This window comes from Suillus subaureus (assembly GCF_016647635.1).
Source record: "Suillus subaureus strain MN1 chromosome Unknown BJ212scaffold_2, whole genome shotgun sequence".
Classification (NCBI taxonomy): domain Eukaryota; kingdom Fungi; phylum Basidiomycota; class Agaricomycetes; order Boletales; family Suillaceae; genus Suillus; species Suillus subaureus.
Window position 1 is genome coordinate 234,097 of NW_024538558.1, and position 18,549 is coordinate 252,645.

General features: G+C 44.5%; 5 protein-coding genes across 5 annotated transcripts; 3 read left to right on the forward strand and 2 right to left on the reverse strand.

Annotated features, from left to right (window-relative positions):
- Positions 1 to 627: 627 nt before the first annotated feature.
- BJ212DRAFT_1474862 (uncharacterized protein) lies at positions 628 to 1,464 on the reverse strand (the record flags this gene model as incomplete). The annotated part of the gene is made up of 1 exon (XM_041339159.1): positions 628 to 1,464. One exon carries the CDS (start codon positions 1,462 to 1,464, stop codon positions 628 to 630), a length of 837 nt encoding a protein of 278 aa, XP_041198724.1.
- A 921-nt stretch (positions 1,465 to 2,385) lies between these two features.
- Positions 2,386 to 2,823, forward strand: BJ212DRAFT_1474863 (uncharacterized protein; the record flags this gene model as incomplete). The annotated part of the gene is made up of 2 exons (XM_041339160.1): positions 2,386 to 2,482; positions 2,534 to 2,823. The coding sequence occupies 2 exons, from the start codon at positions 2,386 to 2,388 to the stop codon at positions 2,821 to 2,823; spliced, it is 387 nt and encodes a 128-aa protein (XP_041198725.1).
- A 5,953-nt stretch (positions 2,824 to 8,776) lies between these two features.
- BJ212DRAFT_1443612 (uncharacterized protein) lies at positions 8,777 to 12,176 on the reverse strand (the record flags this gene model as incomplete). Its single annotated transcript, XM_041337856.1, has 12 exons — positions 8,777 to 8,892; positions 8,985 to 9,201; positions 9,223 to 9,532; positions 9,641 to 9,800; positions 9,849 to 10,025; positions 10,080 to 10,474; positions 10,525 to 10,673; positions 10,725 to 10,890; positions 10,941 to 11,134; positions 11,186 to 11,497; positions 11,609 to 11,821; positions 11,880 to 12,176. The coding sequence occupies 12 exons, from the start codon at positions 12,174 to 12,176 to the stop codon at positions 8,777 to 8,779; spliced, it is 2,706 nt and encodes a 901-aa protein (XP_041198726.1).
- Positions 12,177 to 13,454: 1,278 nt separating this feature from the next.
- On the forward strand, positions 13,455 to 13,898 carry BJ212DRAFT_1474869 (uncharacterized protein; the record flags this gene model as incomplete). The annotated part of the gene is made up of 2 exons (XM_041339161.1): positions 13,455 to 13,720; positions 13,775 to 13,898. The coding sequence occupies 2 exons, from the start codon at positions 13,455 to 13,457 to the stop codon at positions 13,896 to 13,898; spliced, it is 390 nt and encodes a 129-aa protein (XP_041198727.1).
- A 1,713-nt stretch (positions 13,899 to 15,611) lies between these two features.
- Positions 15,612 to 17,941, forward strand: BJ212DRAFT_1294906 (uncharacterized protein; the record flags this gene model as incomplete). The annotated part of the gene is made up of 8 exons (XM_041332265.1): positions 15,612 to 15,803; positions 15,901 to 15,990; positions 16,018 to 16,117; positions 16,148 to 16,799; positions 16,927 to 17,114; positions 17,225 to 17,246; positions 17,561 to 17,666; positions 17,783 to 17,941. The coding sequence occupies 8 exons, from the start codon at positions 15,612 to 15,614 to the stop codon at positions 17,939 to 17,941; spliced, it is 1,509 nt and encodes a 502-aa protein (XP_041198728.1).
- Between the last annotated feature and the right edge of the window lie 608 nt (positions 17,942 to 18,549).

Below are 18,549 nucleotides of genomic sequence, written 5' to 3' on the forward strand. Positions count from 1 at the left end.
TGTCAGGTCAGGTGTTCCAGTTGGGCCTGTTCTCCCTAGTTCTCCCATTTGGGCGAGATGCGTTGTTGCTGGTTCTATTGCCCACTTTTGGGCTGTTCCAGTGGGGGGTAAGTGGGAATGGACATAAACCACATGGGTGGGCAAGGGAGTGGCAGATTTGGCAAGCGAAAAGAGCCATTGGGTTTCTGCAACTGTCAAGACTGGTTGAGTAAGTGAGTGAGCTTAGGTAGAGTCTGAGGTCAGTCCAGGTCTGTGCATTGTTGGTGGGACTGGATGTGAGGATATTGAAGTGGGATACTGAGAGACCTCCTGTTATCTTGAAATCTAAGAGTTCAACGCAGCATGATGAGATGAAGTCATGGGTTGCCTTATATATCATCTTGTCGTCAGGTAAGCCACAGCTTGAGAAGAGTTTGTCAATGCAGTTGTGGTGCTTTTCTTGAGTCCACATTTCTGTGACAGCTTGGAGAATTGTGGCTACATCTAGCATTGTGAAACCTGTTAGACCGAAGAGAAGTTCAGGGGGATGTGCGCAGTTAAAGGGAAGGGCTTCGAAAGTGAGATCAGTTGTGGACCATATGCATTGATGCAGGATTAGGTCCTTCATCTCGTTGGTTACTTTGTGAATTAAGAAACTGATTGGTAGGCCTTTTGCTCCTTTTCCGCCTTGGGGTTGCGGCAGGGAAACGCAGATGGGGGGGTGGTATGATGGATGGACTCTGCTATGATAGTGATGGTGGTGCGTATATGTTCTGCCATTATGGCGGCCCATTCAGCCACGTCCTTTCCTGAATGATTGAAAACTCGAACCATGAACTTAGGGTGCTCAACCTGGAACCAGGTGAGCAGGACCCTGTTGTCCAAGTGGTCGAAAATTTGTGCTGAGTGAAGCATGTGCACGATTGGAAATCCACCGGTTGGGGCAGGGGTGAATTGTGGGAGGGCTGTGCTTTGGCTCATGCTGTTGTGACTTAATACAGACCAGTTCATATCTGCGAGCACCAGGTGTGCTAGGATAGCTTGTTCTTCTGGTGTAGGAGTGTGTGTGGTGGTAGGGCTTAGGAGGTCGTTCATCAACTGGTCTCCCGATACATTACTGGGGGCATGGATAGAGCTGGTGAGACTGGTTTCATGGGTGTTGTTGGCGCTAGGAGTGTGTACCTTAACATTGAATTCCTTGTATACCAGGAGGTCAGGTCTGAGGGGGTGGACACAGTTTATGTGATCTCCAGGGGTTGGTGTATCAGGGGGGGATTGTGGACTGGGAGGGGAGGTATGGGATGGTGGATCAGGCTGGTATGGGATCAGATCCATCACACTCTCCAGATCATCTTCTTGTAGGATGTCTGGCAGGAAATATTTTGGTCCAGACTTGGAAGATTGAGACATTGGGCGGGGGGTGGTGGGGTATGGGTGAGTGGCCTGTGTGATGGCCTTGACAGAAGTGGGTTCTTTATCTTTCATTATTGTTCGGACAGGGAATGTTGTGCTGGGGGTTGGGTTTTTATAGTCCTCTTCATTCTGCGCAGTTTTCTCCTTGTAGTATTCCAGGGTGGTTCAGTAGGGGCATTGTGGCCGAGATCATCTTGGTTTTGGTGATTTCCTATGGTTTATTACAGTTAGCTGGTGAGTGATGTTTTTCATAAGGGGGTTTTATGATGAGAAGGTTAGTATGTGTTGAAAAAAAGGTGGTGGAGGGGTGCTGTTTTATGTGCAGGTCTGTGCTGTTATCTTCATGCAGTCATCTTGACATATTCGGGTGTCTTAGTCGTCCACTTATGGTGCATTCAAGTCATTTTCATTGACATGTGTGGTTACATGTGATCAGGTTATTCTTTTTGTCATTGTTTGTTGGAGTCATGTATTTGGAAAGTTTTATTTTCATATTGAGATTTCCAGTGTTGGGTTGATATTCTGTTAGTTGTAAGAGTTATAAGAGTTTTTTAATATGGTTCATAGGCCAGATGATGCTGAGAGCTACAACAGCTCAACCTTGCCCACTTTTTATGCATGGGAATTCTCAACCATGGTTGTGGTATGAGATCAAGGGCCCCCCCCAGTACGAACCTTTTGCCTTCGTACTGTGACAACACCTCCTCTCATTTCAGTTGTCCAAAATGACATTGTCTTCCCTCCTTCTTTTCCTTCCTCTTCTCCTCTTTCAATGATCAGACATCCTCATCCTAATTCTCTTTAAAAACAATAAGCAAAGCTAAGCTCCCAAACAAGAAACTACATACCCGAATTCTTCCAATACATCATGGAACAAATTTTAACTGACCCAGCATTAGAAGCACAGCCTAATTTTGAGTCAGCCGCATATATTGGTTGGCTCAATGCCCTCTCATGGTGGGGAGCATAAGCAGAGAAGATGCACTTGCCAACATGGCAAATGGGTGGAGATTTGAGTGCCAAGAGTGCATTGACCTTTGGCAGGAACAAACAGAAGAAGATGCCTGCGTTGCATGGGAGCGCTTAGAGCGTGAGAATGCCGAGAAGGAAGCTGAAGAGCAGGAAGAGTGATGCGAAGCAGAGAAGAAGAAGCCCAAGATCAATGACTTTGACACAGCCATGATCATGGCAGACATCATCATCCCCTGTCCATCACAATACACCATCCAGAAGATCAAAAACATGGAGTATGTAGAACTTTGGTACTTTAGTCCTGATGGCTGCTGGGAAGCTTCCACCACATCTAGATCCACGTTGGATTCAGACGACACTTTCGGCTTTGTGAAAGTTGATGGCATGGTTGCCTTGAAAATGCTAGCATTGTTCAAGGCCTCCCACAAAGCCCTACAGGACCATGACCTATTGTGGTGACAGTTTGACTTGGCAAAGACCAGCTTCCTAGTCCACATAGAAAAGAGCAGGTGGCCAGAGAAGCATCAACAATCACTTGCTCTTTTCTTCACACTCATCACCAACCATGAGCACAGAATGTGCCCACGGGGGGAGAAGACCCTGTTACGCTACGCAGGGACTGTTCACTGTGAATGGCACAACCAGCTCAACCAGGATCAAGGTTTCAACATCAGCATCTTCAATAACATGTTATATAACACCTTATCAGATGACATATGGGAGGCAGAATGCGACAAGGGCTTGAAACTGGTACACATCACCCAATCATCATCAAACGGTTTGAACACTGATGCAATGTTTCTATTTCTTTCATCACACATCCCACGCTATGACATGCACTGTTACGGCGAACTAGGATGGGCACGGCAATAGATACTTGATAAGAGTAACATCTAGAGCTGGATCTAGACCTTGCAAATACAAGGCTTCTTAAGACAAGTTAGAGAGAGTGTCTCCGACTTGAATATCGATATCGGACGCTTAGGATTGGAGGTCCTAAGCGAAGGATGTTTCTGGGTAGAACCTAGTAGATTAAAGTGAAGTCTATCTAAGTACATGACCGGGTTTATATAGATGTAGGTACTTTAGGGCCGGTACGTATTTGTCATCAAGACGAGTCAGAGATAAGGCCTACATCATAGGGATGAGTCATCTAGCGACGGCTGCTGCGGTCGTGATGTAATACAGATATGGTGAAAGGTTTAGCCTAATGATGGCGCAACGAGGCGCGGTCATGACGTAATACACAGGTGAAGGAAAGACGAAAGGAAAAAGAGATAGGGGTAGCCATAATTGTAACATGCACCATCTACCTGCTTCCCTGAACTGCTACCATTTTTGCTTCTTGACTCTCAAAACCCAATCATCACCCTACACTACATGCCAACTACCTTGCTTTGCTACCCTTTACTTCACTACCTCACAACTTTGCTTTGCTAACCTTTGCTTTGCTCCGCTACCCTATGCTTCCCTATTCCATGATCGTGCTACCCACATCCTAATACTCAAATGAACACTACGCTTATGTTCACCTGCTTGTATGCTTACTCGAAACATGTAATCTTTGCTTCCCCAATAATGCTATCACTGTCCCAAACTGGATTGGCTCATTTGCTCACACCACACAGCTACAAAACACAATCCCAGCCACCAACCTCATGCCTTGACCCCGAGGTCAGGAAGGCAACACCTACCAAGGAAGGCAAACAGATCCACCTTCCCCAGCTAAGGACAACTGCTTCCACCCCTATTGTGCAAGTGACCAAGGTGGGAAGAAACCTTACAAAAATCAACAGTCTTTTCAAGGGGACACAGGTCAATCCGGTTCTTTGGCCTGTGCCCTCTGCCTTGGCCACTTCCATCACCCCATTCACAGATGTGCTTCCGAGTTCCTCTGGGACAAAAAGACCAAGACCTGATGCCGTCGAAATGCAGAGGGTCACCTGGTCAATCCAGAAGGTCTCAAGCTCTGCTACAACTGGCAAAGACTGAAAGGATGTTCCAACACAGCCCAATCCCATGTCCACAAGTGTTCTGGATGTGGAGCAAAGGATCACGGAGCTCAAGGGTGTCCTCAAGGCAAGAGCATGTAAGGTGCTCACTCCATATCAACCCGAAGCATGGCTACTTTTTCTTAACTCTTTGCATCTCATTGACAAATATGCACATATTCCTAACAGTCTATGTATCGGTTTCATGGGAAGCATCCCCAAAATATCTCACACTTACACCCCATCTAACAGTCCTTCATTATGCATGCACCACAATGCCTTTTCTACCATACTGGATCGTGAATACTCTACCGGGCACTATATCAGCCCATTATCTAAGTCAGACACAGAAAAACTCATCAGTCCTTTCCAGACAGCCCTGCTTTCCATGGTTCCCAAACCAGGAAAACCAGGCAAGTTTTGGCTCATACAAAACCTATCATTTCCCTTATATCCATCTGCTACCATATCTTCCATTAATTCTTCCATCGATTCTAACCTCTACCCCTGTACCTGGGGCATGGCATCAACCATCTGCCTCCTCATATGGTCCCTCCCTCCAGTGTGAAGGAGTAATAGCAACTAGGCTGGTTAGAAACTAGCACTACTTATCCAAATAGGTGCAAGTGTAGTATTTGACCCAAGAGGACTGCTAATGAAGCAACTCCCTACTAATATGCAAGGGGAGCGTTAGCATGAAGGACTAATAACCTATAGCGACCTAAGACCAAAAACCCAATGAGTAGCACTATAGCGATCAGCAACTAGCAACAAGCGAGTTCTGACAAGAGAAATGTGCATATAAGTGAGTGGTGCTATGCAAGTTGTTTTATGTGATAGCACTATTCAATGTCCAACTAGCAACAGCGAGAAGAAATCAAAGGGAGCGAAAGTGAGGAGTAAGGTAAGACAGTGCAAGTGGAATGCCCAATAGTGACTAGGTTATACAGTGGCTCAAAAAACTGTCCGCATGTTTTGAAATTTTTCACTATTTACAATATTGTGTGAGAATACATAAAGACCTCAGTGACATACTGATACCATATTGTGGTGCTGCTTCAGGGCTTTGGATTGAGCACCACATCATGAGAATCAGAGGAGATATGGTGGAGATACAAGGCTTACAAAATCATGACTCATGCAGACAGTTTTTTGAGCACATATTAAAACTATATAAATCATCATTTATGACACCATAACAATCATGCCACCATTAAATAAATTATAAAGTGGTGTCATTATGTCATTTTAAAACCATATCTAACTATACAAACCAAAAATTTCCATATGTCATGGTTATATTCACCATGAAAGCCACCCCCCCTGCTCAAAGGGATAATATCCTCTCTCTTTCCTATTCTGGCCTCCCTGCTTGTCAAATTTCCTCTAGAACTGGAGTATCCAAGTCCACTGTGGCCAAGTTCATCAAAGAAAGTCACATAGACAAGGAAAACTTCTGTGAAGGGCATCCATCCAAGCTCACCTCTACTGATAGGAGGGCTATTATTCAACATATCACTACAGGAAAGGCTGATAATGCTGTCCAGGTCACCTATTACATCAATTCCACCATCACATTCCCTGTCTCTTCACACACTGTGAGAAACATTCTCAAGACAGCTCATCTCAGGTCAGTAACAAGGAAGAAAAGGCTCTCCTCTCTATCACACATATGCAGAGAGGACTAGCACCCTTCTTTTTTCACATATATACCTTGCCATCTGACCCAATCCTATTTATTGTGGTCTTATATGATCATATAACATGCTTCCAGTCCATGTAATCCAATTCTGATGGGCTAAGGCAAAAGTTAGTCATCTCTGTTTATGTGTGATAGAGAGGAGAGCCTTTTCTTCCTTGTTACTGACCTGAGATGAGCTGTCTTGAGAATGTTTCTCACAGTGTGTGAAGAGACAGGGAATGTGATGGTGGAATTGATGTAATAGGTGACCTGGACAGCATTATCAGCCTTTCCTGTAGTGATATGTTGAATAATAGCCCTCCTATCAGTAGAGGTGAGCTTGGATGGATGCCCTTCACAGAAGTTTTCCTTGTCTATGTGACTTTCTTTGATGAACTTGGCCACAGTGGACTTGGATACTCCAGTTCTAGAGGAAATTTGACAAGCAGGGAGGCCAGAATAGGAAAGAGAGAGGATATTATCCCTTTGAGCAGGGGGGGTGGCTTTCATGGTGAATATAACCATGACATATGGAAATTTTTGGTTTGTATAGTTAGATATGGTTTTAAAATGACATAATGACACCACTTTATAATTTATTTAATGGTGGCATGATTGTTATGGTGTCATAAATGATGATTTATATAGTTTTAATATGTGCTCAAAAAACTGTCTGCATGAGTCATGATTTTGTAAGCCTTGTATCTCCACCATATCTCCTCTGATTCTCATGATGTGGTGCTCAATCCAAAGCCCTGAAGCAGCACCACAATATGGTATCAGTATGTCACTGAGGTCTTTATGTATTCTCACACAATATTGTAAATAGTAAAAAATGCAAAAACATGTGGACAGTTTTTTGAGCCACTGTATGGCTACCTGCAGGAGATCAAACAGCACTGGCACGTCTTCCTCATGCTGATGCACAATGCATCCAAGACGTTATGGTGCACGCATGGGCCAGCAGCACCAGAGAAGCCTATGGCAGTGGTATTCTTGCCTTCCATGTCTATTGTGACTCAAAAGCCATTGAAGATGCCCGGCATGCTCCTGCATCTTCAGAACTCATTTCAGCCTTCATATCAGACCTGGCTGGCTCATATTCCAGCAAGAAAATATCAGGTTACATCCACAGCACCCGTGCTTGGCACATCCTGCATGGAAAATCATGGTCACTGATAGATGATCAAATAGATGCCATGTTAAAAGCTGCGAAAAACCTCATGCCACCATCATCGAAACAGAAGAAGCACCCACCATACACAGTGGCATTCATCACCAGTGTCTTGCAAAAACTGGACCCCAACATTCCTCTGGACGCTGCAGTAGGAAGCTGTCTCACAACCACTTTCTATTCCATTGTCCGAGCCAGGGAATTCACAGTCCGAAGCCTAACAACCTTTGATCCTTCCATGCACATCAGGCGTTCAGACATTCACAGGGAAACAGACTGCAATGGTCTTGCCACCATAGTCTTCCATCTACTGCGAACAAAAGCATCTCAAACCAGGGAGGATGTATTCTGGACAAGGCAGAACAACCTTACTGATCCAGAGGTGGCCTTTGTTATGAACTAGGATGGTTGTAACAACAGCAACTCGATAAGAGTTTACGGCTGAAGTTATAGTCAAGACCTTGCAAATGCAAGGGTTGTAAGACAAACCAAAGAGAGTGTCTTTAGGCTTGAATATCAGTTTCAGATGACTTAAGATTGGAGATCTTAAGTGAGAGAATATCCAGGTGAAAACCTAGTAAGATTAAAGTAAGGAACTACTAAATACATTGTTGACTTATATATATGTTTGTAAGTGACTTTAGGGCAAGCATAAGTCAACAATGAGTCAGAGATAAGAAGTGAGTCATCTAACAATGGCAACAGTGATTATGATGTAATACAGATGTTAGAGTCAGGTCTAGCAGCAGCATCATGTGGCACATGACATAATACAAGGATAGTAAGGTGAAAAACGAATAGGGGTGTACGTGACTGTAACAGCCTTAGCCAATCATTTTCACATTAACGACCCCCTCCCCGGCATCACTTTATTTTCATATAAATTCAGCAACGTCCATTGTCCCTTGATGAAGTTGAAATTTGTCACAAGGTTGGCACAGGCAGCCAAGAGCGCCGGTCTAGACCCCCTGCAGGGCCACACCATAAGAATCGGCACAATGTCACCTGTCCCTGTGGTAATGATATATCACTCCCTATAGCTATGGTAAATCTGTGATACATTTTCAACCATAATACATCAGGTGGTGTGATATATCACCTTACTATAGATCATAGTCCCTACCAGTCCTCCCTTGCACTATACATTCAGGTTCTGAGTCTGTTCCTGTATGTTCTGTTCCTGTTTCTGTATGTTTGTGTTCTATTTCATTCTCATCCTGTGATCGGGGATCTTAGAATGGATCTGACATGCTGATGTAACAATCACAAAGAGGTTCTATTGAGTACCTAGATACATAAATGTAGTGCTATACACAGTCTTCATCATACAGAGACTCATCATGTAAGTCGGGGGGGCAGTCAATTGAAGGTATATGGATATCATTCAACTCTGAGACCTTGGGGATAAGGGTGGATTCCACAAGTTGAGGCACAGTGCTCCATAATGCTTGGAATGAACCACACATTGCACAATGTAGTGCAGCCTGATGATGTGCATATGCTTGCAGGCCCTCCTGGTTGGAGGGCTTCTCCAGTACATGTAGGTTGGCATCCTTGCACCACCAGTCAGCCTGCCACTGCAAAAAAAACCAGCATGCACCTCATTTCTTCGAGCAGTAGTTGCACTTCTTCAGACCATTGTGCCACATGTGCACGAGCTTTACACCACTCAATGTGAACACCTAGAAGTGCAATCAGTTACATGTCCTTCTTGCAAGCTCAAGAAACTTACAATCTTGTACACAGTCATTTTCTGTGCAACCAGTATCAACACCTGTGGCTAGCCAAATCCATGATATCATTCCTGTTCCTTGAGTATGCCCACCCACGAAATCCCCCATGGGTCTCACATCTTTGCTTCTGAGAGATTGTAGAGATACTTCCCAACCCACCTTATCCAAATGACCACTCAGTGACTCCAGTGCCTGACATGCGCACTTGTATTTCTTGACTCCTGTATCTTTCCTTGCTTCAATGCATGTGATCAGATTCTGAGTGTGAGTGGATGCCACTTGGCCATGGAGATTCTTGTCTTTGAACTTGTACATGTGGGAGCACAGACAGAGGTGTGAATGGATTTCATTAAGGGCATCATGGGCCTGGGCATGCTGGAGGTCCCATTCATGCTGGAGGAGCCACTGGTCACAATGTAAATGGGCATCAATTGAAGGTGGAAGATAGAGATGACAGTGTTGTGGCTTAAGGACAGCTTCCGAAGCACTAGCAGTAGAGTTGAGTGATGAATGGAGTACTGAAACTATGGGCATGTAATGTTCTTGGATACTTATCCATGAGTCTATCCATCTTTGTAGTGTGTTGGTCCTATTGGTGATAGCCTCTCATTGCTTGTCTGTAGGATGAAGTGAGATGTTGGTGATGTCATATTTCAGCCGCTGTCTGTTATTGGCGCGTCAGAACAAAAAAGATAACAATAATGATAATTTAATGCACTGCTGATCCTCCAATTCAATCCCACTACTTATAAGTATGCTCGGCGAGACATCTGCATGGAGTGAGCAATCATTTCCCACTTCCAATTCCTGCGCTTCCAATTTGATGAGCTGAGCACGCACTCCTGCCTGGGTAATAGCTAAGCAGTGATCAGCCAAAGCTGCAGAGGAAACAAGAGACGACTCACAAGTGACCCTGCTGTCAAAAGGGTTTGGTTTGGTATTGTCCTCCTCCCAAGCCTCGACTTCTAGTCTCCACTCATCCAGTAGCCCAGGCTGAATGGTTGCCTCCAGCTCATCCAAGGCAGCACAGTGTTCCCACTTCCATTTGGGTGCCTCCTCCATCTTGCGTTTCAGGGTGCGACCTTCAACACTTCAGCAAGGAGCTTCAAATAATGTTAGAGCAAAAAAAAACTCACCAAACATTGTAACTTTCTTCCAGTTCCAGTTGCTGAAGTGATCGTCTAGCATATCACATCGACTCCCTGGTCCCATCTCTTTCGTGCTCGAGGCAACCCAATTGATATTTGCCCACCCACGTTCAGGCCCCTCTCCATCGGTCCTTCCTACAAACCTGGCTAAATTCCATGAGAACATCGTCTGGCAGGTGGTGATGTGAGCTCCAATGTGGAACTTGGGAATGAAGTAATGAATCTGCATTGCATCATGCAGCACATGCAAATGAGCCAGCATGGAGTCCATCCTGGTCCATAGTTTCTTTGACCACTGGCATGCGATGTCATATGAGATGTTGAGAGCTGTGACTGTAAACCCAATCAGGGCTGAAAATACAAAGTAGTCCATATTAAGGTACCTACAGTTTGTTGTCAATTAACAGGCCAAATGAATTCAAGCATAACTTACTTTTCACCCTTTTGAAGATCTCCTACCCCAGTCGGCAATTTGAACTCATGGCATGCACAGTCCACAGTACCGACACCATTTGCCACTAGGCCACATGCTGATTTCGTGTTGGCCATATTAACTGTGTTGTGGCTAACACAGGTGCTATGCTAGAAAAGGTTTGCATCAGACATTACAAGTAGATACAAAACTACACATACTTCTTGTTTCTTGCCTGACCATGCAGATAGATAATTCTTGTACTTTGTTTCCTCCACAAAGTATGCCCAACCTGCGTTCAAGCCTGGATCAATGTCATCTGAAGAGACTGCTTTGCATTTGAGGCAGAAATTTGCATCTATTGCGATAAACAGTGCATACAGCCACCTGCAGTGAAGGATGAGTGTACTGCGACCAAAGTTAAACAAAATTCCCACTGTATTGATGGAGGTGCACTCTCCCATCCATCAGGCAGATTCTTCCCAGGGTGTGGGCAAGCTGGACAGAGAACAGCGAGCTCCCCGCTGTTGGTCCCATTGGCACCAGTGGGGTCATGCCCTCTGCCACTGTGCCTCAGTTGCCATAGGTGGCACCATTCATGCACCATGCGCATGAAAGCTGAGTACCGATCCTGCATAATTTGTTAGTAAGATTTAAGAACCAAAATCATGTTGGAACTTACTTTGATAGGGGAAAGTCCGGTGTTATCACTTTGCCTCGCTAGACTGTGGTAGAATTCATATGCTGATACCTTCAATTCAAAGGAGAGGAGATGGTAATGCTCCAGTACATTAAATGTAGCAGCTGTCTGCGGGTCGCTTGTGGTTGTGGGGTACCAGTGAACTTGCAGCAACTGCTTGAAATGAATCTGTGCACTCTCACAACCGCAAAAATCCAGTGTGATCTCTTGAATACCACTGATATCGATGATGACAAAGTTGTTTCCAGATGAGGGATGAGCATTATGGCACCAATGACCAGGATTGTGACCGAGCTGGACTCACATACCCAAAGACTTGAGAGTTGTGTGCTGGAAAAAACTCCCAGTCCACTCCTGCATTCAGGCTAGATTAGAAATGCTTTGCTGACACAAAATTAAGCTTACTTCGATCCTATGCAATGGCAGGCATGTGTGTTGTTGGACAATACAGGCACAACAGAACATCCCAGGTCCGAAACAATCCTTGCACTGGTAATTTTTTTCGGAATTGCCACAGTGACAGAGTGAGCAAATAGCTTTGTGTCCACACCCCTCCAAAAAAATAGTTTCATCAAGAAATGTTTGGTGTTCAGGTAACCAGGCAAGGAGAGGGTTATCCTGTACAAACCAATTCTTATTAAATCAAATACTCAATTTTGACTGGATCACTGCTTACTGCTGCAGTCCGTCTGCACTTTGCAGGTGGAAGGTCGTATGCGATGACATCCATGTCCATATCCAGAGGAACTTCATTGAAGAAGTTGTAAATCGGCCACTGAGACTTGGGTGCTGACAGTTCATTCATCTCCCCTTCCAGAGGGACCTCATTATGATGCAGTATGTATGCTGTTTGCAATGTGGTGCGCCTGGTTGTCAGTGTATATTCATGAACACATTGTTGAGGAGGTGTGGCTGAGGGCTGCTGGAAAAAATGCTCAAAATGCACCTGATGCTTTTTGGTAGGTCGCGTCATGTCAGATGTGTGGAAAGGCGCCTCATGAGAATGGCTATTACATTGCGGATCCCTCTGGAAATACATAAGGCTCTGAGCGCATAACTCTGACTAACAACTGAAACTCACACCCACTCTCAAATCTAAAATCGCAGGGTATGTGGAGCCTCGTCCTGCTGTAGACATCATGTCTAACATAATCTGCTGTGTCCAGATGGACAAAGAACAGGCTGAATTTCTGCATACCAAAATTCCTGAATATAGGAAACTCAAGCTAGGGTTTGTGGAAACAGACCTATTTATTGATGATCTAGTTGAGGAGTATGACGAGATGTGGCCATTGACAGAGTTCCTCTGGCCAGACTTTGATGAGGAAAAAGATATCCCACTCACATATTCAAAGGGAGTGCAACTGTTGCAGGCAGTGGCACAACATCGTGTAGTAAGTGCTTGGGCTCGAGCTTTCCACTTGCTGACATGCAATGATAGGAATTCAAGACTTTCTTCTTGTGGGAAATGTGATGGATCATTAAGCATGAGTTCCAAGAGACTGGCATAGAGCCTGTTGACTATTGGATGTACTGGGGAGTGGGATGTGTGTCAGACTGGACATACTGGGGTGTATAATACAGAGTACTCACCTACAAATGTAAGGCCATCAGCCATGTGAAGACAGTTGGCAAATCAGTGCGAATCAACATGGGAAGGAAGAGGAGTTTGTGCTTGTTTGTTTTTGTTTGTCATATCCAAGAATGCATTCTATGATTCTGAATTCCACTTTGACTAGCTAGTTGCCAACTTGGCTGAATTTCTTATTTTTATCAAGACTTGAGCTTCAGCTTCAAGTTTCTCTAGTCTGCGGATGCCTGCATGGATAAAAGGGAAGTCTTTCAATTCTTGCATCTCATATGCTCATACACCAGTACCAATCTACTTCATCATGTCCTCAGCCAGTGCAGAGACTTCTGCTATAACCAGAGACACAATTGGTATGTCTGATGACTCTGTTCTTCATGTTCTGTTCATTCTACCATACTGACCAGGTTCAAATTAGCGGCTGTTAGCATGCTGCTATCATCACTTCAACTCTCCTCTGCCGACCATGCAAGTCTGGCTTCTAGCCTTCTCTCCAACAACATTGTTTCAGCAGATTCGCAGGCCAAGCCCAAGCCTGAGTCTTTCATCAGCAGTGATGATGAAGAGCCTGCTCCCACTATCACCACTACCCTTCAACTCTCCTCTGCCAACCGTGCAAATATGGCCTGAAGCCTTATCTCCAACAACCTCAGTGTTGCTTCAATGGATTTGCAGTCTGAGCCCGAGTCTTCTATCAGCAGTGATGACGAAGAGCCTGCTGCTCCTGCCATCACCACCACTACCAGCATTGCCCCTACCACTATTATAGATTCAACAGATGGCTATGCTGATGCTGATGCTGCTCTTGCCTTTGGCAGTATCCTTAATGTACACAAGGGAGTGTACTTTAATGTCCCACTCACTCCCACAGATGGCATAACTGTCTACTATGTCACCAGGGGCTGCAAGATTGGAGTGTTCTCTGGATGGTAAGCTTCTCTGTTGCCTCATATTCCTGGCTTCTCTTATTTGACTGCTGACAGGAACAGTGTTGGTCCCTGGGTCACCAGTGTTAGTGGTGCTCTCTATGCAAAGGCAAAGACTGTGAACAATGGAATTGAGACTGTCATTACTGCACTCAAGGCTGGTGTTGCTGTGAAGGTGTAATATATTGTCTGATGTGTATCTAGCATAGCAACTACGAACATTGCCAGACAAGCTTGTCCTCAATGAGAGCTTGATCGAGTACTTCCTGTCCTTGGTCCATCAATGCAACCATCTGTTGTTCTGCTGCAATCCATAGCTGCGCTCTGGAAACAAGTTGAGCACAATCGGTTTTGAGCTGATCTGAGTATACACCTTCAAGATTAGTGACAGATTGCAAAAGTGCCTCGGCATCCCTGGCTAACTCTTGCACCTCCAACAACTCTTTTTCACAACGAGGTCTAACATCATCCCACCCTATGATATCCACCTCCTGGAGGATAGCAATGATGTGCTCTTGACATCCTGTATTGGTACAGCAGCCTGTGAATGTACTAGCCCACAATGAATCTACACTCTCATAGGCATTCAATGTAGCCTGTAAAGTAAAGTAGCATAAGGACAGTCAAGTGGTGACAATCTAAGCATGCATACCTCACTAGCACCCTGATTCTTTCACCATCTCTGTCGAGATTTCATGCATTCTTGTCCTACATGCCTACTGCATGTTAGTGCGCAAAGAGCAAATATTGCTGATAACAATAGATACTCACTGAAAATAATGAAGGTCTTTTGATTGTTTGCATGTGTTCTGACACTCTAAAGAAGACTTGCATTTCCATCCCATAAGTGCAAGACTAAGTTGCAGCCACTTCAGGACAGTTAAATGTCAATGCTTCATAACACTGTTCAGACTTCGGGACAGTTACTATGTCTCAATGTTTCACAGCACACTTTAGACTTCTGGACAGTTTCATTGTACAAATCCTATATGCTAATAACTTGCGTAGGGCTACATGATGTACTAGTATCTGGGACTGTCAGACATATCCCCATGAAGTGCCTCCAAATTCCAACTTGAAGCAGAACCACTCCTCCCAGACATTGCACATCTTCTTGGTCTCATAGTCACCTGCACAGAGTAGATGTGTCACCTTGAAACTTACCTTTCACTCTTGGACATACATCTAGTGAGGGCATGGTTGATCTTTGCACATTGCTTGTCTTTGCTCACATTCCGTGCACGGAATATATCTGTTTTGGTCACCCAATATCCAAAATTAACATTGCATGCAGATCTTGAAGCAAGACAGAAGTACTTACATAGTGACTGAGGGTGAAATTTTCACTGCATTGTCACACAGACAGGACTGTCAGACATAACCCCACTCACATAATTAAGATGGCCCCATGCAGCAAATATTCTGCTGAGCAGCTCACATTCATGCAAACATACCAGGAGCAATTTCTCCGGTGTAAAGCAGACTGAAACTATGAGCTATTTTGGGCTCCATTCTACAAGGAATGGTCTAAGAGGTTCCCAGAATGACTTGAAGTATTCAAGGACATACCTCTTGATCAGCCTTTGACCCCAGAACAATCAATAATTGAAGCGGAAGCATGGAGTTTATGAAAACTTGTGCGTTCATTAACACTCATTACTTCCATTAGATGATCCAAGACTTACATGCCATAAAGTGCTTGTTGGAAAAGTTTCATAATGACCACGGTGGTTCAAAGGCTGGTTGAGTTGTGAACTCTGCCAACACTGGAGCTATCAACAAGATGCTAGGTCGCATTTTGAAGAAAGGATCTGGCAAAAAGACCACCTGTGTATTAAAGCCATGGGAGATGTATTCAAAAACTCACTACACGGCTAAGGTCAAGGACAGAGTCATGGCAGAACAGTCTTCTCAGCCAGTTGGGAAATCTTCTATCCATCTCATCACGCAATGCACTAAGAAACCCTTCAAGGAAGAATCAGAGGATGTTAGAGCAGCAGTTTTTGCAGCTGTGGAGGCAATGAAAGAGAGGAAGTGTGCCGAAATAGAGGAGGTAAAGGAACAGAGTGACACTGAGCAAGGACATGTGAGTTGTACAGTCTTCTTGTGCATATCAATTTATTAATGCATCATGCAGCTATGTATCCAAAATCACTTTAATTCTCTCTCAATTCTTTGAAGAGCTACATGAGATGACGGATTGGGTATTCACTGTTCTGATGGGTGGTCTGGACCCTGCCATAGGAGGTGCTTTGGACATTAGCAGCTTCCATGTCAGTACAATGAAAATTGGTAATCAGTTCAGCCAAACATATCCTGACTTTACAAAGGGTGTTATGGTCCCTTATACTCAATTTGTAGAGCGTGTTTTTCATGAGTTTCAGTTCAGTGGTTCTGGTGGTATTGAATTCTGATTTTTGAATTTACCAGCTGAAGCAACAGTGTTGACCAGGGCACAAGGTTCACTACCATCCACCCCATCTTCTTCAGGGTTACCAAGACCATCCACTCCATCTTCTTCAACTGCAGCTATGACCCCATCACACACTAACATCTTTTCTGCGCCCACACCATTACCTGCACTTAACACAGCCAGCTCAGGCACTAATGTCTTTTTGGGGCCCACACCATTACCTGCACTCAACACAGCCAGCCAGATACCTTTATTTAACCCTGAATTTATGTTCAACCCTGATGATAATCATTCAGCTGCAGTGCCCAAGGCTCCCAATCAGTATGACATCAACTTCTTCTCCGATTTTACCCCCAACCCAGTTGACACGGATGAGGACATGGAGCTAATGCGACCCTTACTTTCCATGCCGCCTCAATCTCCCAATACAATGTCTGCTTCACCATCCTTACTCCAGCTCCTTCAAGGTGCAACTATGGAACCACACCTCGAGCAAAACCTTGCTCTGCATCATGGTTTCTCATCACCTCCTCATATTGGCTATCAATTCAAGAATTTGGGTGGGATGACCACTGACCATGAGGATGTCTCAATGGGGGCCACTCTTCTTCCAGCATCGGCTTCCATCCAAACTGCACCATTTCCTGCCCTTCCTTTGGTTCCTTCCCTGTCAGTTTCAGTTCCTGAGCAGATTGTGCCACTTCCCACTCATTCCCCAGCATCAATTGCTGTTGTCCCCCCCCTTCCTGAACAGACTGTGCCACTTCCCAGGCCATCCACTCAAACAACCACATAGGCCATCCAAACATCAAAAGACAAAGGATGCTGTAACTGAGGGAGATGGCAGACTGCCACTCATTGAAAATAGCCCAGAGTTGGAGGGAGGTCATGGGAAATGCCAGCAGTTCCAGTCAAATTGTGCTGCAGCAGCCAACAATATTGGTCAAATCCAGGCTTCACACAAAGGCAAGTCCACACATGTCAGTAAGTAGTAGTCTAGTTGGGTTCATTTTGGTCGTACATTATTGTTACATGTATATAGTTGATAGTATGTGAATCGTGATCCTTCATCTTGCTATTATGCCTGCTCAAAGGGGAAAAATTCAAAGTACTAAGGTGTGCAAATCAATCACCACCATCATCAATTACAAGGGATGAGATCTCAAGACTCCGAGTGTACGACAAGCAAAATTTCACCAAGTCCAAAATTTCCTAATTGAACAAACTTTCACACCATGTGCAGGAAAAGTAACAACGTCACTTGAAGTCAACAGGCAAAATTTTACCAAGTCTCAAATTTTGACCAATCAGATGTGGCTTGCATCATGTGACCAATCTTCAATACTTCTAAATTGCAAATGGTCTAGGTCGAGTCTAGGTGAGCCATTGTTTTGGATAATGTTGATCAGATTAGTAAGCTTATTTTACAGCCCCACTCAAAATCCCCAGGAACTGAATCAGAAAGAAGGATTGATGGGTGATAGGAAGCAAGGAACCAGGTCCAGGGAACCAATCCAGCCAACAGCAGGCTTCCAGGTAGGATCCTCCACTGATATATCAGCCCTACAGATTATAGGTGCTTATAGATTGTGGTAGAATATGTATCACACATTTCCCATAACTTGTAATTAATTGATGTATCATTATCACAGTATGGCCTGCTCAGGGATCGACTGGCTGAACTGCAACAGTATCTCAAGGCACTACCATCCAACATTCCCATACCAGATGAATCAAAGTATAATTTTTCCAATTTCAGCCTGGATGCCAATTGGACTGCAGAAATTGGAGAGGCTGCAGCCATCAACTGAGAGCTAGAGGTCAGATTTGGCAGCCATGCTGGTGGCCTGAAAATCATGGAGCGAGGGCCAGAGACAGAAGCTGTTGTGGATGTTCTCGAAACTTGGATCAAAAAATATCCAGGTGATATTCTCTTAGAGAAGTGGGTGGATGATACTCTCAAAGCTGCATGAGGTCTCATTCTTGCAGCCGGCAACACTGTGAGTCAGTTTTATCTTATTTCTAATAAAATATTGACATACTAGTATATAGTTGCCAGTCCCTGATGTGGAAGTGGAATCTATGAAGCACAAGCCAGTCAATGTCAATAATCATCAACCTGAGAAAAGAAAGAAGGTTCAGAAACTCGATACACATATCCTGTCAACCTTTAACAATGACCAGTATCTTACTGCTGATGAAGACGAGGATGCTCAGAAAGGTGGTGCTAAGATGCACCCACTACTTTGCAAGATTTCAAAGCCTTGTTGTCTGGCAAGTGATCCTACTGCTACCAAACTTGTGCAGTGCATTGCTAGCTATGGGTGTAATGTGACATGGGCATGGCCAAGAGCTTGACAACATATAATGAAGCATGCTGCCCATGAGTGTCCAAGCATGGCAAAAGAGTGGCGGAAAG